The 24054-nt window shown below is 31.4% G+C and overlaps 1 protein-coding gene across 5 annotated transcripts in view; it reads right to left on the bottom strand.

The window, feature by feature from the left end:
* The window catches only part of LOC143045929 (cGMP-dependent protein kinase, isozyme 1-like), a 73101-nt gene that overhangs the window by 15757 nt on the left and 33290 nt on the right, over nucleotides 1-24054 (bottom strand). For 3 of the 5 annotated variants that reach the window (XM_076218772.1, XM_076218773.1, XM_076218775.1), the window contains exons 3-12: nucleotides 23320-24022; nucleotides 21017-21183; nucleotides 15641-15754; nucleotides 6062-6167; nucleotides 5447-5510; nucleotides 4615-4692; nucleotides 3663-3757; nucleotides 3003-3071; nucleotides 2616-2693; nucleotides 2098-2166 (exon numbers count right to left, since the gene is read on the bottom strand). In XM_076218772.1, coding sequence (XP_076074887.1) covers nucleotides 2098-2166; nucleotides 2616-2693; nucleotides 3003-3071; nucleotides 3663-3757; nucleotides 4615-4692; nucleotides 5447-5510; nucleotides 6062-6167; nucleotides 15641-15754; nucleotides 21017-21183; nucleotides 23320-23861 — 1382 coding nt within the window. In that variant the 5' untranslated portion in view covers nucleotides 23862-24022. Of the gene's footprint in view, nucleotides 1-2097; nucleotides 2167-2615; nucleotides 2694-3002; nucleotides 3072-3662; nucleotides 3758-4614; nucleotides 4693-5446; nucleotides 5511-6061; nucleotides 6168-15640; nucleotides 15755-20909; nucleotides 20964-21016; nucleotides 21184-23319; nucleotides 24023-24054 lie in introns of those variants that run through there. The other 2 variants (XM_076218776.1, XM_076218777.1) reach the window with 2 other exon arrangements.

A 24054-nucleotide genomic window follows, 5' to 3' on the forward strand; every position in this document is an offset into this window, starting at 1 on the left:
GCTTATTATTACTTGTTGGTCAACAATGTTGGTTATTGTCACTCAATGATTATTGTCTTTCCCTGAACCCATGTGCAAATGCATGTGAATGTTATTTGTTCGTCATTATACCATGTTTGTGTCTTGCATTGTGTTTTGATTATTTGAAAACCTGAAAGTTTATGTTGTGCTATGCTATTTGTTTACCCATAGACCATTATCTTAAATAATTCATTTGTTTAACTTTATCATTTGTTTATGTTTAACAACTGATGGCGGACTGTTGGTACCCGAGGGAACTACAAGTCCAGAGGACATTTGGTGTAATTAAAATGCTTATTATTCACTGGAAATGTTAAGCTAATAAATTTTAAAATAAGGAAACAGGTTTATCAAAGTTTTTGGCTGTTCTGTCGGACTCTTTTTGTTAAAACATACGCACGTTGAATGTATTTGACCTTTAAATTTTTGGTCTGCATTCACAGACGTAATGAAAGTTCATACAGAAATCAGTATCGTGCCACCTGATATCTGTCTCATTTATATTATCGATAGAGATGAATGATGTTTACATTGCCTGCATTATGTATCACGTGTGTTGCGCACTGAAATAGTTAATATTTCAAAAGATTGCTCAATATAGTGTCTTAGCGCCTTTTAATGTTCAAGGTCAATTAGCTCTAACTATTCATGTTTTGAAATCCATTTATGTTAACGTTGCTGCCTTCCGACCTACATCTATGTCTCTGAATTGCTTCCAAAATTAAGAGAGCTTTGATTTGAAAGGAGAATACACATATTTTGCATGTTAAACCGTTACGCTAAAAGACAAATCTGCAGTAAATAATTAAGGATCAATAAATCGAGAAATTTAAATGGTTATTTTGAGGAAATTGCTTCTAATGTTTTCCGTTATATCTATAAAGGCTTCTCGGTAACGGTATGGTTTAACTAGAAATTCTTTAAAATTGAAAGAGATTTAAAAACATACTAACTGATATGTAGTTCTTATCTTCTTGCATTATATTTATTCATGCATTCATGTGATTTTGTTATTAACTCGTATGTGTTATGTATTAAATTGGGATATTACACATTCCAATTAATAAGTTTTCTGATGAGAGGGTGAGAATTTGGTCTATACAAGCATAATAAGTTATCAGTTTCATTTTTTCCCTTAAAACCTCTCGGGTTGGTACAGTATTCAAGGGCTTGCTTTTTATTTCATGAATTCATTGTCAGATAGTTGCTGTTTGTAATAAAGAACTGATGGTTTTGAAAAGTAAAGTTGTCCATCTCTTCGTACATTTTACGATCAATAATGACCTTTATATCTGTGTCACATATATGTTTAATCGCCAGACTGATTCTTGTTCTGAACATCTAAACGGGCGTTTTAGCTACCTTTTGGAGTTCCTGAGTTAATCCCATGATATTGGTGATGGGTATGGCATAATATTGAAGGTTATTTGTAGTGTTTTGTGGACTGATAATTGGTTAAAATATCTTTCGTCACACAGGTGAAATGTTGATTGCCTGTTGTTATTTTTGTTTACTACTTTCTCTTAAAATGTGCTTTTCACACTTAACCTTACTTTATCATTTTGAATTGTCTTTCACAACGATTGAGGATATCATAAGAAATATCGAAAAATGGCAAGCTTACTTTATTCTAATGAGCAACAACTCAAATATTGTCAGGTTAGAATCTAGTTTTGTGTTTTTGCAAAAAAATGATAAACAAAAAAATATTCGTATATATAGTTTTAGCAATATGACAAAAATATAATGATGAGTATACCAGAGAGGAATCATTTTATTAACCAAAAACAAACAAAAATTCATGCAATTTCCGATAAAAATAACCTTCCAAAATAAATAGAAATTGAAGAAACAAAAGAAAAAAGGTAAAGCATAACAAAACTGCCAGTCTTTGTACAGATTGAAATAGTAATTATAAAAGATATGCAACAGCCATTCCCATGCAGTTCCAAACGATAATGAATTTTTAATTGAAGGCAGTTTTATTGGTTTTTTTTCTATATATGTAATAATGCAGTCTACTGCAGTTTAAGACTGATAAAGGAATAAGAGATGCGAATAAAGTTAACATTTTACTTGTGTAACCGTAGACGATTCCAAAGCAATACTCGTGAGTTCCCATTGTAGTTTATTTTCTTCGATGACCTATATACACAATTTAAAATTTGTTAAAATGTACATTGTAGAAAATCTTTAAGTAATGCTCCAATAGTGATTACCATTTTAAAGTGACAATGAATATTTTTTTAAAAGTGGTCTTTTTATATTCTCGTGGTGTTTTGTCTGATGATTGGTCTGTTTCTGTGTGTGTTGCGTTTCGATGTTGTGTCGTTGTTCTCCTCTTATATTTAATGCGTTTCGCTCGGTTTTGGTTTGTTACCCCGATTTTGTTTTTTGTCCATGGATTTATGAGTTTTGAACAGCGGTATACTACTGTTGCCTTTATTTATGTGGGTTAGCATTTAACACAAACTATTCACTTTCACAAAAGCGTTTTCGGTGGTTCCACAGCAATTAGAAATTAAACAAAATGAAATTAATGACATATGTGATGTTCATATGTCATATATAACGAAATTTAATACTAGTATTACCGTTGTGCTCCTCTTGCTTCATCTCCATAATCTTTTTCTTTTAACTCGTTTAAGTCTCCGATCAGCGAATTAAATGATCTTAAAAAAAAAGAAAACAGATATTATTATTAATTCATAGGGTCTATTGTATGGAATAATAGTTGTACAATGTTTTTACTAGATCTTCTTGCTCAATAGTTTTATATGTGTATTTCTCTCAACTGGTATAATTTAAAGTGATCATGTATTTAACAAAAAAATTTACAATTTTCTTCATGGGTCCATTACAGTGTTAAAATATCTATGTATATTCCATTTCCTTTCTTAGAAAGCATACACAAAATGAGGATAAATATAAAGAATATGATTTAAGAATTTAAATAAATTTATTAAAATAGACTATCTTACTCTCTGTCAACGGTTAAGCATTCTACACCTGGCGCTAATGCTATTACATTTGCTGTTCTTCTGTCTTCACTGAAATGAAGTGAATAAGACGAATATAAATATATATTAGAAGTTAGAAAAAGTTAAGAACAAAGTATTATTTATATATTTTCCATATTCAACGAGTATGATCTTGATTAAGGTCACTGCATAGGAAACAGCTGTCGACGAATTAGAGTACGAGAAGTCAAGGATTTAAAAGCAGTATATTACTGAAGAGTTAAATAAAATATAAAAAAAAATATTTTAAACGAAAGTCTTTGTAGACTTAATTTATGGTAAAACTTAGCTATTCAGGCATATAAAAACTCGTCAAAGATACCAGCCTTATAAAAATATTTGCATTTTTTGTAACACTCACACTACAATAACACATGACTTTAAATAGTATAGTGAATGGATTAATAAATTTTGATGGTATGGAAAACGGAAAAGTAAAAATGCTTGAAAAGAGTGAATGAACATTATAGAAACTCTTCCTTATCAACTTGGTTTAGACCACTTTCCAATAATGAGTGGTAGCAAAAAATATAAATAATTTGCAGTTCTTTTTTGTTCTGGTCTATCCATAATTAAATGTTTCTATTTTTAACATTTGAAAAGATTTTACGGTTTAATTACCTGAGCAAAGCTTTTTCTCCAAAATATTGACCTCGGTCTAGTCGTCTTATTTCCTTTGGATCGTCAAATCCAGCTATCTTCTGTGTTACCTGAACCTAAAATATTTTTTTAATATATTTTCGTATATTCAAATGTTCTGTAGCTTGAGACTGTTGACTACTTTATACCATGATTTAGAAAAACAGTTATTACAAAAATTAGGAAAATGTTTTGCTTTTTGGCATTGCTCAAGAATGGATATTTACGATAGGAAAACAAAAGTGTTTTTTTTTCAAACATCTTTGAAAACTATATGTTGTTTGTTGTCAAGGCTAACAAACAGATCGTTCAATTTTAATTAATGAATTAGCTCAAAAAAGTTTAGCAAAATATCAATAAAATACGGAAGATACTTCAAACACTGGACTGTTCTTGTTAGTGATTCTTCAACTAAAACTTGGGTTTTTTTGTTTGTTTTATTTAGGCTCTATTTATTTGCTGCTGATATTGTATATTTTACAAACTTAATTTAGGAACGCCCTTTAACCTTTCTCAAGAATGTTGAAAATATTATACAGTGGTAATTTTCCTGTGCAAGTAAACGCATCATAGATACCAGGGCTAAATTTAGTATATACGCCAGACGCGCGTTTCGTCTACAAAAGACCAATCAGTGACGCTCGAATCCCAAAAAGTTAAAAATGCCAGATAAAGTACGAAGTTGAAGAGCATTGAGGACCAAAATTCCTAAACATTTTGCCAAATACAGCTAAGGTAATCTCTGCCTGAGTCAGAAAAGCCTTAGTATTAAAAAAAAATCAAAAATTTGTAAACAGTAAATTTATAAATATAACCATAGCAATGCGCTTTCTTAAAAGGAATATCCGTAATGGAGGCCAAATTTGAAAAAAATAAAAATGTTGACGAGATGAAGTAACCAAAGTGTGTGTTTTAACGATATACAAATGTTTACCTCTCCTTTATTAATAATGAAGAATGTATCTCCGACAGCACCTTCTCTGATTATGAAATCTCCTTCATGATAAAAGTCCTGTAATGTAATAAAACAATTTCAATTGCATATAGTATCAATCAATTTTGGTTAAATGTACAACATGATGTATACAATAATATAAGCAATGAGGAGTTCGGTTATTTCATTCATCCAATCCAATGGAAAAAAATTTAAAACAAGAATGTGTTCATAGTACACGGATGCCCCACTCCCACTATCATTTTCTATGTTCAATGGACCGTGAAATTGGGGTCAAAACTTTAATTTGGAATTAAAATTAGAAAGATCATATCATAGGGAACATGTGTACTAAGTTTCAAGTTGATGTAACTTTAACTTCATCAAAAACTACCTTGACCAAAAACTTTAACCTGAACTTTGCACTATCATTTTCTATGTTCAGTGGACCATTAAATTGGGGTCAAAACTATAATTTGGCATTAAAATTAGAAAGATCATATCATGGGGAACATGAGTATTAAGTTTCAAGTTGATTGGACTTCAGCTTCATCAAAAACTACCTCGACCAAAAACTTTAACCGGACGGACGAACGGAGGCACAGACCAGAAAACATAATGCCCCTCTACTATCGTAGGTGGGGCACAAAAAGCCACAAAAGTGGAATCAAGATAGAACAAAATTTTAAAAAGTGAAGTAAACTGATGCCTAAATGTTAAATGCTTGATTAGCAAATTAATTGATTTGATCACTTCTCTTAGTTCATATCATATGCATACTAAAGTAAATTGAAATGAAGAAGAGGTTGCAAGTTTATGTAGAAAAACTTACCACTTCAAGAACATCAGCAATCTTGGCCAATTTATCAGTTGGAAGATTTTGTAGCAATGGAACACTATTAAAATAGAATTATATATGTTTTAATATATTAGAAACTGAAACATTTGTTCGTGCATTTATTTGTACTGTAGTCCTGTCATGCGATGTTTATCTTTTAGTGTTATATTTAACATTGCCATAAAAGCGTCATTTATAATCTTATAGTCCGTTTATGTGTGTGTTACATTGTCGTTTGGTTTTTTGTTGCACTTATGTGTTTTTGTTGTTTCGTTGTTTTCAGCTCATAAGTGATGTGTTCCCTCGGTTTTAGTTTGTAACCCGGATTTGTTTTCTCTCAATCGGTTTATGACTTTCGAACAGCGGTATACTACTGTTGCCTTTATTTGACAACGCTCATTATCAGTTGCATATTTTCACTTGTTATTAGATTTTCTGAATTCAAGTTTTTTTTAACTTTGTTCAGCGGTATACTATTGTTGCCTTTATTTAGGGTTTCAATGAAACATTAAGTTTTTTTTATTCACGGTCATGATCGACACATGTTTGTAAGTGTTTATTTCTACATCAAATATTCATTAGTTTCATTATAATCACACTCCAGTTTACCTTCGTAAAAATTTAATATTTTCTTCTTGTCGTTGTAAACCAGTTTTCATCATAATAGCTTGGAAAACACGTCGATCTAGAACCCATACTTTGATATCAGTCAGAGCTGAAATAGTTTAAATTTTGAATTTACTTACAATCTTTCAAAAATATATGTTGATTTAACATCAATAGTAGCCAAGACATGTATATTTAATATCTTAACACGATTTAATAATATTCCAAACTACCCATTAGTATACATTCGAACACATTTAATCGCTGCATTGGAAAGAGTTGCTAATATAGATAAATAGCATATCTAAATATGCTATACATTTATAAATATTTCATTTACAAAATTATCGGCTGATAAGAGTTGGGGTTAGTGGGAGCAAACATATAAGCAGCCTTTGATCGCAGATTACAAAATTGCTGACGGCTTCGTATGATTGTTTTGACTAATTCGGGTTGTGTGACTGATAACTCAAGAGCAATCTAAAAATCCAACTAGACGCACCAACTAGGCGGCAACGATCACATACGTCATTATCGAGAAAAAAGTGACCCGGCAAAATCGCAAACAAATGTAGTATAGTACCGACGTAAGAATTTACAGAACCTAACAAAATTATTTTTTTAGTGGGTTATGTTGATAAAAAGGAATTGTTTCATATATTATACTTTAAGAAAGTCTTTCAAAAATAGAATGTGAAAATTATCTAAAAAAATCAGGTTTAGATAAGATCCATGGGTCCTGTTGTGACAGAAGAGACCTAAATATTGTCAAAGACCGGGATTGGTTGTTTCATGGAATATCTTTGAGTATCTCTGTTAAATTATTTTAACACTTGAAGAGTGAACTTTTTTTGGTGCCGTTACCTGAACGTATACCCAACATCTAAGTTAACATTCATAAACAATCAGTCTGTTTTAACCAACAAAAACAACACGCAAATATTTAACATTAATTTAACCTCTACGAGTTGGTATGTTTAAGTTTAATTGTAGAACATTTCAACACATTAAGCATGAATATAGAGGTATAGGGGAGGGTTGAGATCTCATAAACATGTTTAACCCCGCCGCATTTTCGCGCGTCCCAAGTCAGGAGCCTCTGGCCTTTGTTAGTCGTATTATTTTTAACTTTAGTTTCTTGTGTATAATTTTGAGTTTAGTATGGCGTTCATTATCACTGAACTAGTATATATATATATTAGGGGTCAGTGAAGGACGCCTTCGGGTACGGGAGTTTCTCGCTGCATTGAAGACCTATTGGTGACCTTCTGTTGTTGTCTGTAATAGGGTCGGGTTGTTGTCTCTTTGACACCTTCCGCATTTCCATTCTCAATTTTATTGTCTGTTTTACAGCCCAAACTGCATAACAATAATTATAAATACGAAGACTAGAATCCATAGTAACAACACAAACAAGTGTTCTTACGAGGGTATAGAACGGCCAGACATTTAAATGATTTAGCTTTAAATGGTGATGTTAATTTCTTTGACAAAAACGGTCAATTTAGTCAGTGAAAGTCTAAAGAATAAACAGCATTTATCAATAATTCAGTAAGACTCTTGTGAAATAGGATGTATCATAACGCCACAACTTAATTGGTCATATCAAAGATAAACACAGATTGGATAACCTCAAGGATTACAGAACTGATTCCATAAATGATAAAAGGATGACTTTGTCTGTTTCTAGAATCCTATCAAATGTTAGTAATTCAAACACAGTCTAGTGCCAAATGACAATATCAGTTAGTTTCCATTTGAATGCTAATTTGTTTCTGATTTAAATGGAGGAAAACGTCAAGAGGAATCTATAGAAATTTATACTTTAAATATAAATGATTGATCTGTAATGACTTTGGAATATAAATAAAAATTATATTGAACAAATCATATATATTATTGATCGAAAGAAAAGTTTATAATCAGAAAAGTTTCGGATCGAAAGAAAAGTTTAGAGTCACCAACTTCAGGTTTTTTTCCATTAATATGATTGTAAGACATTCATTAACTTTTGGAAACCTACTGTTGAAACTGTCACACATAACACAAGAAAAAACCCTACAGTTTGATATACTGAACATAACTAGTAGATGTAAATTTAGGTCCTATAACTGTCAAAATATACTTTTTTTGAAACTGAACGTATACTAATTGACAAAAGAAAAATTACAATAAATCAAAGAACGGTATGACAATTTATTTTAAGTATTAATATTCAAAGACAGCAATTACAGAAAGGAACAATTAGGTTTCATAAAGATAATTTGACAAAAAGATATGAAACAAAAATATATAGGTTCAGTTATTCCCTTTTATGTATTGTGTGTTATGAGACTAGCATACAGACATGAGGCAAAATACAATTTTATAAGGTTTCAAGAATATCAATAAAACAAAAGTAAAAAAAAAAATCTTCTGCAACGTATTAAGGTGGTACCTAACACTACAGGGAGATAACTCTGTAAAATCAGCAGAACGTTTTAATGACGTTGTGTTCTTGAGGGAATATTAAGCTTCTCAATGATCAAAATGAGTGTTTGTCAAACTGCTATATAACCAGTGTAATTTTTCTGATTAAACGGTTGGTTCAATTTTTTTGATTTTTTTTTATATTTTTGTCAAAGGGTCAAACTAAATACTTTGTCAAAATTTTAAGAAAATTAAACGAGCCAAATTAATTTTAGTGAAAGTGTTAGGTACCACCTTAAGTTTACATTCATTTTTGCTACTGTGTAATGTTTTGTTGCTGTTTTTATTTTTGCCACGGTTTCAAACAGCGGTATACTACTGTTGCCTTTATTTTGTCTGTTTGCATTAATCTTGTGATTCTCGATTGCGCCTGGTCATTTTCTGTCTCTTATCACGAGACACCACGGCAACTACTTGAATATTCCAATCTTGTCTCTACCGAATATATACAAGTTTATGGCAAACAGATCTAAGTGATCGTTGAACTCCAAAGTAGAATACGCCTCCTTGATGTCTTGACGAGAACATTTTAAAATGTTATAGAATGACTTCGTTTGAACATATCCAAGGTCAAAGTATCACTATGCATCTATGCTATTAAACGAGAAGACCTCATTTTGGGTGTCGCTTCTCTTCTTTCCACAATAAATTAATCAACACGCCTCTGTGTCCTATAGGTACAGTGCATAGTCGCATTTGTCATCCATTCATACGATTATATAGATTGAGTTATTTTGGGAGAAAATCGAGAAAAAGGGCATCCGGATATTGTCCCGTCATTGGACAAAATTTTAAGTCAGATTATACTTCCGGTTTGCGTTTTTCTGTATACTTTGAACATACATATACTACGAATAAAGTGTATTTTCAGAATTCTATCTGCTATCATTTCAAGTTTACTATCCACGGTGGTCACAGAGTTTATTAAATAGAGAGGGTCTGTATACTATATCAATGACCACCATGGATCGATTAGAAAACTTAGAATTGAAAGTAAATACACTTCATTTATATAGTGAATGTTCATAATATACAGATAAGCGCTAAATTTATTCATGTGCACTTTTGATACCTTTTCTGAAATTCTCCAGTCATTAAATCTTTTACAAAATTCATTGATTACAAAAAAAAAGAAGATGTGGTATGATTGCCATGTTGACAACTCTCCACAAGAGACCAAAATGACACAGAAATTAACAACTATAGGTCATCGTACGGCCTTCAACAACGAGCAAAGACCATACCGCATACTCAGCTTTAAAAGGCACCGAAATGAAAATGTAAAACAATTCAAACGAGAAAACTAGCGGCCTTATTTATGTACAAACAATGAACGAAAAACAAATATGTAACGCATAAACAAACGACAACCACTGAAGTACAGGCTCCTTACTTAAATGTTCATAACATACTTAATGTATATTCATATTGAAATTGATAGAAAACCACACATTGGGAATTTTGGAAATAAAGGAGGAGGGATTAAAAAAAAATTTTCCTGTCCCCAATAACCTATGATTTATGATAATTTTGCTGAAATTCTCCAGTCATTCAATATTTCACAAAATTCTTCCAACAACACTTTACATACTTTAAACTACGCTCTGAATGCCCGCGATTTCGCGGGTGTGTTCTAGTAATTTCTTTTTTTTTTTTTTTTTTTTTTTTTTTTTTTTTTTTTTTTTTTTTTTTTTTTTTTTTGCCGATCACGTGATTAGAAAGAAAATGAAGTGTTGTTACTCTCTCAACAAAAATATGGATTTCGGTTAGTTATACAGGAGATTTTGGAGTAAGATTTCAACAACTGTAAATATTATACTTTTTGAACTTATTGTCTAAATTTCGGAGATCTTGATCCCATATTAGAAGTTTTTGATAACAACGAAACTATTATTTTCACTGAGACCTGTCCTGTATACCCTGGGGGATAAACAGTGTATGTATTGAAAACTGTTCATTAAACATTGAATGAAAGTGGACTTTGGACTATAGTAAAATCAGCTGTTTTATAGTAAATTTGACCTATTCACCTATAAGAACAACCAATCATATCAAAAAGAATGTCGATGAGCGATACGTCGAGGTTGATTAAAGAGAGCCGAAGAATAGTTGACGCTTCCAATGATGTCAATCTGAACTCCGGCACATTGCTTAACATGATTTTGGAAATAGTTACGGGTATCGACTCCACAATGAGACGAATGGAAACAAGTATGGAGAAGCGCCTTGATGATTTGAAACAAGATTTCTTAACGGTGTCAGCTAGGGTTAGAACATTAGAAGACCAGGCGAGCGATTTCAACAAAAAGCTGTCAGACTGCGAGACTAGCTGCCAAGGTGTTAGAACTCTTTTCGATCAGGTATCTGGACAAGTAAAAACTAACAGACGTAATATAAACAATCATGATACGAGAATTAAGAAACTTGAAGACAACACCATCGTCCGACCGGGTGTTCCATCAGTCATCAATTCAAAGGAAATTGAGTCCTTAAAGACAGCCATTCTTGACTTGCAATGCAGGTCAATGAAAAACAATCTGATCTTTACGGGATTGCATAGAGTTCCGGGTGAAGATACGGAAGAGCTTTTGCGATCTTTTCTATACGATCAGCTGAGGATCGACTACAGGATCGAATTCGGCAATGTCCATCGATTCCGAACAAAGGGGGACAACAGAAGAGCACCGATAGTTGCAAGATTCCTATATCACCGTGATCTTGAATATGTTTTAGCAAATGCTACCAGACTAAAAGGTAGACCATACGGAATACGGGAGCAATTTCCTCATGAAATTGAACAAAAGCGGAAGGAACTGTATCCGGTGTTAAAACAGGCCAAACAGCAAAATAGACAAGCCTCTCTTGTGCGTGATAGGCTATACATAGACAACCAGCTCTACATTCCTAACACGGTACTAGAGGACACTAGAACGGAGCATACTGGCTCTTCATCAACAAACCATGACACGAGCCCAAAAGGGTCTTATTCTAGTGATACCCCTCCTAGCAAAAGACAGCGACAGGACCGCACACAGATGATTCACCAAATTCTGGCAGATAGGGGAATGGTGCAAGAGGACAACCTCAAAAGAAATCGAAAAATTATAAAACTGTGAATAAGAAATATACAATTAACAATGATAGTTTAAATATTTGTTTCTTAAATGTTTGTGGACTTAAGAAAAGACTATTGTCTCCTGATTTCATTGAAATTTTGCTTGAACATGATATCTGTATTTTTGTTGAAACGATGTTAACTGATTTAGATAATTTAAACTTACCAGACGATTATATTTATGTCACAAAAAATAGAAAAAAATTTAAAAAAGCATCAGGTGGAATAGTTGTTATTTATAGAAAGAGTTTAGAAAAAGAGTTGAATTTCTATAATACTGAGAGTCAATTTGTTTTATGGTTTAAAATTTCGAAATCAATTTTGTCACTTAATTCAGATGTAATTTTTGGTTGTGTTTATGTACCACCTGAAAATTCTAAGTATTCTACTATAGAAGCTTTTGAAGAATTGGAAAATGAATTGAATATCCTTACAAACACTGAAAATTGTTATATTGCCCTAGTTGGCGATTTTAACTCAAAAACTGGGTCTTTACCCGATTATATTATACCTGATGAGTCAATTGTTAGTATGTTTGATTTAGATTGTGATGCTGATATATTAGATTATTTGTATGATTATGAGAATCTGACTCGAAACAAAATCACCTTACAAAGAGTGTCTCAGTGTACATGTAGACCTAATAAGTATGGTCATAGACTGTTAGAGTTGTGCAGAAAAAATAATTTATATATTGCAAATTCAAGAGTTGGATCAGATAAAGGTATTGGGGAGAAAACATGTAACGATTCAAGTGTTGTTGATTATTTAATTATTTCATCAATGCTCTTCCCTTTGATTGTTTATTTTGAAATTGCTGACTTTATACCGTTATATTCTGATTGTCATTCTTTTATAAATTTTAGACTTCAGGCCACATTTAGTAAATCAGATTCAATTGTTATCAACAATAGAAATGATAAAACTTTTGTCAGGTGGAAGAGTGAACAGAAATCTGAATACGTTGATCGAATTCACAATGATTCCGAAGGTATTTTGACCACTGTTATGAATAAACTGGACAAATTGTCCGTAAATATTGATGCAACTCAAAATGATATAAACAATATAGTTTTAGATATCAGCAAAAATTTTAAAGATGCGGCAGCAGAAACGTTTGGGAAAGTAAATAAACATAAATATTTTTACAAACATGAAAATTCAAAACCTTGGTTTAATAGAAAATGCTCGATGAGTAGAAAAAAATTTCATAAAGCTCGAAAGAGATATAGTTTTTTGAAAAATGCTGAAAACAGAAGTAAAATGAGACAAGCTAGTAAAGAACATAAAATAACATTAAATAAATCTTTTGCAAACTATCAACAGAGAGCTGCTGATGAGTTGCGTAACATTTCTAAAAAGGATACAAAAGCTCTATGGAAAATCCTTCATAATCTAAATGATAGTAAAAAAAAAGATAACAATGACGATATATCTCTAAAAGCATTGTATGATCATTTTAAAATACTAAATGAAACTGTTGAGACAGAAAATGATTTCGAACAAGATTTGGAATTTGATACTCTACCAGACGATGTTGAGTTATTTTTAAACAGTCCAGTAACAGAAGATGAAATTAAAAAAGTTGTTTCAAACTTAAAAAATGGCAAAGCTTCAGGTAGTGATGAAATTTTAAATGAGTATATAAAGAATACAATTGACGATTTAATGCCAATTTATGTTAAGCTATTCAATTTGATTTTAGATACTGGAATTGTTCCTGACAGTTGGTCTAATGGAATCATGATTACTATATTTAAAAATAAAGGATCAAGATCTGATCCCGAAATGTACAGAGGAATCACTTTGAATTCATGCTTTAGTAAAACTTTTTCTGCCATGTTGAATTACAGGTTAAATAATTATGCAGATCACGTAGACCTGATTTCAAAGGCACAAGCAGGTTTTCGTAGAGGATTCTCTACTGTTGACAATATATTTGTATTGTATTCTTTAATTACTATATATTTTTCATTTGGTAAGAAGCTATTTTGCACTTTTATAGACTTTAAGAGCGCTTTTGACACTGTATGGAGGTCAGGATTGTGGCAAAAAATGCAAAAATCAAACATTAAAGGTAAACTATTTAATGTGATCTATAATATGTATCAAAATATAAAAACATGTGTCAAGAAAGGAAATGAATTTTCCGAATTTTTTATATCTCATACAGGAGTAAAACAAGGTGAAAATCTAATCACCTTTTTTATTTTCTTTGTTTCTAAATGATTTAGAAAATTATTTTGTGGAAAATAATATAGAAAGTCTAAATAATATTTCAAAGCTGTGCTTGGAATCATTAGAAATGTATGTTAAATTGTTTATTATACTGTACGCAGATGATACTGCGCTATTGTCTGAAAGTGCAGAAGGATTACAAAAAACCCTTGTATGTTTTGAAGAATATTGTAAAAAATGGAAGCTTAAGATTAACACAAGCAAAACCAAAGTAGTGATTTTTAGTAAAAGGAAAGTAAAAAGAAAACAGAATTTTATGATATATGGTGAAAAAATTGAAATAGTTGATTCCTACTGCTACCTTGGTGTACTTTTCAATTACAACGGTAGCTTTTGTACAGCACGAAAAAAACTTCTTGTTCAAGCACAGAAGTCTTTGTATGCTCTATACCGAAAAATTAAAAATATATGTATTCCCGTCGATTTGCAGCTAAAACTTTTTGACTCATTGGTTAGTCCTGTTTTATTATATGCTTCAGAGGTATGGGGATTTGAAAATAAAGAAAGCATTGAGAAAATACACCTTCAATTTTGCAAAAACATTTTGAAATTAAGAAGCAGTACACCAAATTATATGGTGTATGGGGAACTCGGAAGATTCCCTTTGGAAACCATTATTAAACGTAAAATGGTGTTGTTTTGGAATAACTTGTTATCGGAAAATAACAAGTTATCTTCCATTATGTATAAATTAATGCTCAAATTACATTTTCAAAACCCCACAAAATTTAAATGGATTACGTACGTTAAATCCATATTTGACGAAAATGGAATTAGTTTTATTTGGCAAAATCAACTTCCATTGGATAAACTGGGATTAAAGAACATTATTTCACAAAAACTGAATGATCAATTCATCCAACATTGGTTTTCACAAATGAATAACTCTTCAAGAGGTGCATTTTATTTATTTTATAAAGAGGAATTTCGTTTGGAAACCTATTTGATAAAGTTGAAGCTGTGTGACAGGATTTATATGGCAAAACTCAGATGTTCAAATTTAAAAATTCCTGTAGAAACGGGAAGATGGTCCGGAATTCCAAAAAATGCACGAATTTGTCATCTTTGTGGAAATGGAATAGGGGATGAATTTCATTATCTTTTTAAGTGTCAAAAATAGGAAATAAAACTGCTTAGAAATAAATATATTCCACAATATTATACTGCAAATCCAACGGAGTACAAATTGAAACAGCTTTTAACATTTTGTCATGTAGAACTTTACAAAAACTTAGCAATATTTTTAAAAATTCTTACACGATACTTGTGATTTATGTTGGTTTTTAGTTGAAAGTTATGGTAGTTTGTAAATTGACATTTGCTATATTTTCTCATGTATGTAGCATTATTATGTTTAGTGTGAATGTATTGAGTATAAACATGTGTATACGTGTATATATGATGTCCTCTTGTACACCTATGTGTCTGAGGTTTATTAATAAAGTATTGTCTATATTGTCTATTGTCTAATAGTAATATAGGTACATTTAAGGGTTACATGTTTATAATTTTCTAATCTCGCAATTAATGATAAGTACATAGGACGCACTGACAAAAGGTGTGAAACTTGAAATTAATGAATCCATCATTCACATTAACGAAACGTGAGACATCAATTTTCGTGGAAGACGGGAAAACATAATTCACCTTATATATACATATATCATAACTAGGGGCCTTTCTACGGGAAGAACATTGTAAAAGCCGTACACATATTTAGAGTCATTATAGGTTCTCATATTTATCAATCATATACTCACCTCTAACTGACGCTGTCCTTGTACAGTTATAAAGTATTGCCAGTTCTCCGAATGCCCGACCTGCAGTCATTTTACCAAGAACTTTATTACTTTTAAGCACCTCCAGCTCACCATCTACAAAATACATGGTATATCATCTACATTTGCGTTAATGAATGTTTGTAAATTAGTCTCAGTGTTTCAAAAATATCGAAATTCAAAACGTAAATTTCTTAATCAAATGGCAAAATCAAATGATAAAACACATCAAAGGAATGGACAACAACTGTAAAATTCCTAATTTGGTAGAGGCATTTTCAACTGTAGAAAATGGAGGATTGAACCTAGTTTTATAGCGCTAAACCTCTCACTTGTATGACAGTCGCATCAAATTTACAACGATGCTTGTACTTATGAAGTTCATTTAAAGAAAAGGCTTTTTAACTTGTGATCAGTATCTACCCCCATGTCCCATAATCAACGTAATGCATAAAGAATTATGAATGAGAATGTCGAAAAGCAGTCATCAAAATTTAAAAATACAAGTTTACAATTTGTATACTTTGAATATATTGTCCAAACTACACAATATAACACAAGAGAGACAATGTGGTGATAAAATTGATTACATATAGGACATTACATTCTCATGGAAGACTTTAAATCGATACTGAGTGTAAGACTCACAAAAATCTTTTAGAGCAACATACATACTTGTCTTATGGTGGATAGTTGTGTCATTGGCAATCATACTACATCTTCATATTTTTATTTAACAAAGCAAAAATCGGATTACAGGAAGTTTATTAACATAAAGTTCAGAGATTGAAAGCTTCTATTGTAATATTGTCTAAATTTGACTATGTAAGCAATGTAATCCAACAAGTTGTACTTAAACACGGTACTTTTAATACGGAATTCATCCAGTCATATAATAAATAAATTCTGAAAACAAAGAAATATGTTTGAGGAGAGACGTTCAACATTTGCTAACTAGAAAAAATAAAATCACAAAAATACTGAACTCTGAGGAAAATTCAAAACGAAGACTCCCTAATCAAATGGCAAAATCAAATAATAAAACACCTCAAACGAATAGACAACGACTGTCATATTCCTGACTTGATACAGGCATTTTCAAATGTAGAAAATGGTGGATTGAACCATGGAATCGTTTTTTGTTTCAGTAGAATAATGGTAATATTTAAATTGTAAACAAAGCTCAGTATAAAAGAGGGGCGAATGATACCAAAGGACAGTCAAACTCATAGATCGAAAATAAACTGACAATGAATGCGTCAGTAAATGGGCGTTGAAAAAAAGAGCATGTATCTCTTGCTTGACAATTAAGCCTTATACCTAGAATGCCTACGAGAAGATGTTTAATATAGCAAAGAGTCGATCCATATGTCGTATATTAGACAGTTGTTTTGAATAAGAAGGTGTTTGTGTGAAATAATAGATAATAGAAAGGACACACCTGTGAAGTCTTGTTAAAAATGGTCCACCCACTAGTTAAGCTTAGGTTACTATTTTCTATTACTTCTGGACCTAAGTTGGTGTTATTGATAGCAATTTAGGTTTTTTTTGTGTAATAAAGTAAAAGTTGCAGCAATGTTTTATAAAGGCTGCGAACGTTTGCCGTATTTTTAATATGGACATTGATATCAGCTGTGTAGCAATTAGTCCTTTATAGTCTTTTCGTCCCCCTCCTCGTATTTCTAATTTAGATATTGGGGTAGTTTTGAGGGGTGAATATATCGGACTTTTAAGATATACAACATCAGAATGATTCTATTCAAATATAATTACAATTGGTCGGCAGTTAATAATTTGAAGATTTATGAAACTAAATATGAAAAATGGCCCCAAGTGAGAGTAATCTCTAATGTGACAGAAAGAACGATGTAAATATAAACTATTTTCTCAGCCAGGAAAGGTTAAAGAAATTTCACTGATCAAATGAAATGAAAGGATCTTTATTACTATTTGGTGTGAGTATTTACAAGCGGTGCAGCATATGAACAATTTAATTATTTTAACACCTTTTAACATCGACCAATTTAAATTTTCGACATTAGTTCAAGATTAATTTGTAGTAAATCCCTTATGGAGTTTTAGTTGCTGATACGCACACATAAACCCAGATATAATGCAATACATCAATTATTTGTACATCAGTTATTTATTTAACAGAACATTTTGTTACGAAACGAACCTTTTTCCATTATAATATTAGTTCTACCAACACATCAGCAGAAAATATAAAAAGAAATGGTTTGATGATTTTTATGGGAAAATGTTTCAATTAATAAACGGAAAATGCACGTTATAGCTTAATTGTTCATTGATTACAAAAAAAAAAGAAGAAATAATAGCATAACTGTTAATTTATTACCGAAAATATAATGAATACGAACTTGAAGGTGTAAGATTTATCAATGTGATGGTAACAAGTTCAAATATGAGTATTATTGAAGGAGATATGGGATAAACATCAAAGAGACAGCAACCTTACGATACAAATAGCCATTGATACTTAGAGGTCGAGATAAGTTCTTGTGCACAGGTATATTATAATCCTATATATATACTAGTAGCAACGTTAGATTTACCGTTCAAATTATATTCCCTTTTGATATGCCGATCGTTATAAATGCACATCTTAATTAATAAAGAAAAGAAAGGAATTAGCGTACAGCAATTAACTGCATGCGTGTACTATCTTTTGATTTTTTGATCTTTTGATGCCACGACGTTGTCAGTTTATTTATGACTATGAGTTTGAATGTTCCTTCGGTATCAGTCGCCTCTCTTTTATAAAAGTGTGGAAATGCCTTCGGGTTTCTATGATAATTGTACTTTATAAATGGATACAATAAAAGTTTGTTTAACATTTAAGAGATGGCAACCAAGCAGGAACAAATATTAACCGTCAATAAAACGATCTTGAAAATAGACAAATATGGTCACATGTAATTTTTGTTGGGTCTTTGTTTTATTTTGTCTTTAATTTTGTGCAATTGATTTTCAAATATCTTATATTAATCGTATTTTGTTTTTATGAAAGTTGTTTTGTAATTCTACTATTATCTGGTTTGATTTTGTTATTAAAAAAGGTATTCAGGTAATGACACTTCACTATGGGCTGCACCTTTTAGAAATTTGACATGACCGATTTTCTTTTGCTATCATGAGGTTGATGTTGTTGGCAGTAGTGAACACAAATCGTAAATTTTGGATTTGTTGTTCGAAACGCCTAGACTTTTCAGTTTTTATTAAATTTATGTTTGTGTTTGTTCGTTCACGTCATCATTTACATCATGTTTTCTTTGCACACTTGAGGATAAATGTCACCGTCTGATATGTCGCATAAAAGGGGATAACTGTCATGATTATTTTCAAAAGAAGTAAAAGCCAATAAATATGATTTTATTATGTTTTATCACTGAGTATTAATAGAATATGTTTTTTTAGCGAACAATTTACACATATTACAAGTATGAATATCTCGTTATAGATTTTTTCAGGTTAATAAAATATAATAATCGTACTCGTGTACTGAACGCCTTTTTGTATTTGTCATTACTCATAATTGAAAAAAAAGATTATTCCAGATCAATAAAATAAAGAAATCAGTAAATATTACATGTTCACTGCATTGCAATGGATTTAGAACTTATTTTCTGATTAAAATGTAAAGCTTGTTTCGCCAGAATGGAAAACTAGTTGTTAAACATGTATTGCAATCAGATTTTGCGAACCCTTCAGAGTAAAAATTAAGTTTCATACCAACCATTTTAGTCAAAATATTTATACGAGAAATTGTGACGGAGTTCTGTTTTCGTTTGGTTACTATTACCGTCGATTAAAAAAACTATTCGAAAAGTATGTAAAAAGGGGGCGAAAGACACCAGAGGGACATTCAAACCCCACCAAAAACAGAAGGTGATCTCAGGTGCTCCGCATGGGTAGGTAGATAGTTGTTAGTACTGCTGATACAGTAGTGTACTCTATATCATTTTGATGCAGAAAAACAAAGTAATCGGTGGCATGACTATCAACACATGCTTGTTTCATGAGCTTTTCTTGCCTAAACAGCTGTTGGCTGTGCTCTTTCAAAAACAAAATTCCGCAATTGAAAGTGACTAAAAGTTAAACTAAAGGCTTAGAATTGATTTGTACCGTGATTTCTTTTCATATAACTGATTACTTATTGCATTCAACTAATCAAGCTTATGAATAATTCCCTAAAAAGCATACTACTCAAACCATATTAAACTATTGTAAAAATTGGCGGCAAGAAAATAAGAAACAAAGGTGCATTGATAGAATCCAGTTTTTCAATTATATTAGCAAATACTCGTAAAGAAACCCCCGATTTTTAACTTAAGTTTGATTGATCAATGTATAGTTTTAAACTTGTGCATTGAAATTGAAAACCATTAATAAAAGTTGTAGTTCTTTATACGAAAAGTCTGAGTAGTTTTGTTTTTGGTAATGAAATGCTAATTTATTCATATAATATGTATATAGTGTGTTTACGATTTAAAAATTATGTTTATTACTGATTAATTGTCATTGTGATTAAAAAATATATATCATATTGTTTTTCATATAAATTCCTTATTAAGCTATGAACTCATATAGCCATTAACCACATATTGAGATTCTCTTTATCAATTTTACTATAAATACAATTGTTCAACGTGTTAATCACTATATGGACAAAAGGGATTGGACAGTGACCTTTTTGGTCTTAATAATACAATATAACTTTATTGTTAAATGGTATAACAATAATGTGATTTTCATCATTAGACTTATAACAATACTGAATACCATTATGTAGCTTCTTCAATACTTAATGACTAAACAAGGTTTGGTCACTAAACTCTGATCTTTTTGTACATAAATTTATTAATAAATCGTATTAACAAATTACAAAACGATCGAGTGATCATGCTTTAATGTGTATGTAACCGAGTAAATATATACTGAGAGAGGTGTGTCTTTCTCTTTGTTTATTATAGCTTCCTAATCTCACTATCCATTCGTTTGATGTGTATGAGCTTTTGATTTTACTATTCAATTTAGGGACTTTCCTTTTTAAATGTTCCTCGGAGTTCAATATTTTTTGCGATTTTACTTTTTTGAGGGGTACTCATTGTTTTCTTATGTTTTAATTTGTATTATACCAAGTACGTATACAGAGAGAGGCGTGCCTTTCTCCTGATTTAATATAGTTTCTTATTCTCATTATACCTTTGGGAACTGATTGTAATCTCACCTGCTGATACATATAAGTATTGTCCAGCATATCCTTCCCTGATTATATAGTGACCCTGTTCCCTGTTAATGATCTCCCTATCCTTTGGGAACAGATTATAATCTTACCTGCTGATACATATAAGTGTTGTCCAGCATCTCCTTCCCTGATTATATAGTGACCCTGTTTAATCTTTTTCTCGTACATACAATCAACTATCTCTCGTACTTGCGTCGAATCAAGGTTCTTCAAGAAGTCGTTGTCGTGAATTGCATCCTTAATTAGTTGCTTAGATCTGTCAATATAAGATAACAATTGATATGTAAATTCAATAGAAATAAGGCAATTAAATTCAATATATATTGTTAAGAGAAGATAGTTTCAGATGAGGTTTATCTTTTGTTTCTTAATAAGACTTTTATGTCAGGGGGTTAATAATTATAATTGGGTTTTTTACACTGTAAGGAAAAGCGAAAACAACAATATCGGTTCAATCAACAACAAGGCATCGATACTAGCCAGTGTTTGTAATAGTTCAGAGTATCATGTTGAGTTCGTATTTACTTTTTGTGTGTTTTAAAAAAGAGAAAAACAACAATATCGGTTCAATCAACAACAAAGCATCGATACTAGCCAGTGTTTGAAATAGTTCAGAGTATCATGTTGAGTTCGTATTTACTTTTTGTGTGTTTTGAAAAAGAGAAAAACAACAATATCGGTTCAATCAACAACAAAGCATCGATACTAGTCAGTGTTTGAAATAGTTCAGAGTATCATGTTGAGTTCGTATTTACTTTTTGTGTGTTTTGATGTTTTTGAGTTATAGTGTTCATCTAGAAAGTGTAAACTAATGCAAACACGAAAGACTCGCACATTATTTTTTATCAAGTTTCTCATTTAAATTGTTTTAAACATGGTATGTCTTCCACTTAAGGTATATCTTTATGAAAACAATCATATAAGATGTTACTTTTTTAATAAACGAGAGAGAGGAGAGGCGTTAAGAGAAGATTGTTACAGTTATATTTGCATGATGTGCATGACTAAATATGGAAGTTTTTAGTGACCTTGACTGGCTATACAGCCCTTGGATGGTCGTTAATGACTACATGCTACAACCTTGCATAAATATGATACTGATACAAACATAATGTAAGGACACTTAAGTATACTTTATATGCTTATTATCGGTTACATGCACTCAAAACCAATCTGTTTTCCTGATTTGCAGATTTTTAATCTGAACTACTGTTACATAAAATTGTGAATAAAACATCAAGCTGGCGAATTAGTTGCAAATAAACGTGTATCACTCATGTCATTTCATAATATATATATTTTTTAATTACTTGTACACAATTTATGACTATTACTATGCTTTAATTGGCATTTTACACAAATGGTGAAACGAATAAGCACATCACCCTGAAAGAGGTATATTGAGATAAAGAGTTCGATGCTGATGCTATTTGAGGATATATCCTTTCACTCAATATGTAAATATTTAAAGAATTATTTAATAGTAGATGAGACGACGGGAATCACATGTGGAGCAGATTCTGCTTAATTGGAGTACATGAAATCACCCCAGTGTTTGGTGGGGTTCGTGTTGCTCAGTGTTGTCTATGTTGTGTTTTGTATACTGTTATTGCCTTGTGTCGTTTTCTGTCTTTTGCCATGACACTGTCATTTTGTGATCGACTTATCAGTTGAAATACCCCTTTGGTATCTCTCGTCTATCTTTTATAGAAGATAAACGATTAATGAAAAAAGGGGGAGTCATGAAAACATTCTTGGAGGAAATAGGTACAAAGTAGCTAATATACATTACGAAAGAAATACCAGGACGTGTCGTCATGGCAACAGTAGAAGTAACATATTTGTCTTTTAAATACATGTATTTTAGATGCAGTCAATTTCGTTGCCTCGTAACATAAATGATTTAGGTATACATTTCTGATTAAAGTAAAAAATAATCAATTTTGATTTAAAGTTTTCTATTACCAAATATATATAAAATCTTTCTAGAAATTGTTTGCAATTCACTTAGTTTACTTAGTGTCTTTTTCCTTGATCGATTAAAAGTAGATCAGTTGAGAGAAAATCAAAGACATGAATCTTAGCAATATGTTCATCATCATGAAGACTAATTTGCGTGCTGTTATTAGACTAAAATGACCAAACATGCACAGTAATTGAGATCATGAAAAAAACATTTCACTTTAAAGATACATTTAATGTGTGTGGATAAATTTTCAATTTGATGTCCATTCACATGGAATATCTTGAATTAATAAAAAAAAATGAATTTTGAAATACACAGACTAGGGAAATTGAAAAAAGTAATATTTCAATTCCCAAGAGTATAATACCCTTTGAATGAAGATACATCAAAAGAAAACTACAACTATAAACTATATGAACAATATACCTGAAATCCTTCTCGTGGTGTTTTAGTTCTAATATTTCACTATTTTGATTAGCGTTTGAACTTTCACCAGACACACCCTGTTTTTTGGTACGTGTCTCTTGTCCTGCCATCGTTGCATCTTCCTGTATCGTTGCCAAAATATCCGGCTTTCCTGCATCTTTGTGAACTTTGATTTGTAAGACCGATTGTAATTTGTCAACTTCAGCACGTAATTTACAGATTTCAACATCTTTTTCTTCCAACTGTTTGCACTTTTCCACAAGTTCTCCTTCATATCGTTGTATTTTTGAATCTCTATTCCTAATTTCCTTCCTCAATTCTGGAACTAAATGTTTTAATTTTACCACATCTATTTGTTCACCGTCTATAACAATGTGAGTAGAACTTGCTCCATTCCCCATCCTGTTGCCCGATGGAGCCACATGGGCAATATGATAGACACCTGGTGCCCTGTTTGATGCAGGTGTTTTACCTGTGCCAGTTTTGTTCAATACTGATGTGTTAGACTTATTACTTTCACTGTTATGATTTGGTAACGGCATCGCTGTGGTATTGTATTTACGTCAACTGGTTCTATTAATTCTATAGGCTGTATGGAAATTGAGCGATTTGATTGATAGAAGAATATTGCTAAGCAACAGAATAAAACATCGGCTTAACACCTGTTGAACACAAATTGACAGTTAACGCTGTATACCTTCATCTGAAAAAGAGCAAAGTGAGACCTAATTATCA

This window comes from Mytilus galloprovincialis, chromosome 9, assembly GCF_965363235.1.
Source record: "Mytilus galloprovincialis chromosome 9, xbMytGall1.hap1.1, whole genome shotgun sequence".
NCBI classification, from domain to species: domain Eukaryota; kingdom Metazoa; phylum Mollusca; class Bivalvia; order Mytilida; family Mytilidae; genus Mytilus; species Mytilus galloprovincialis.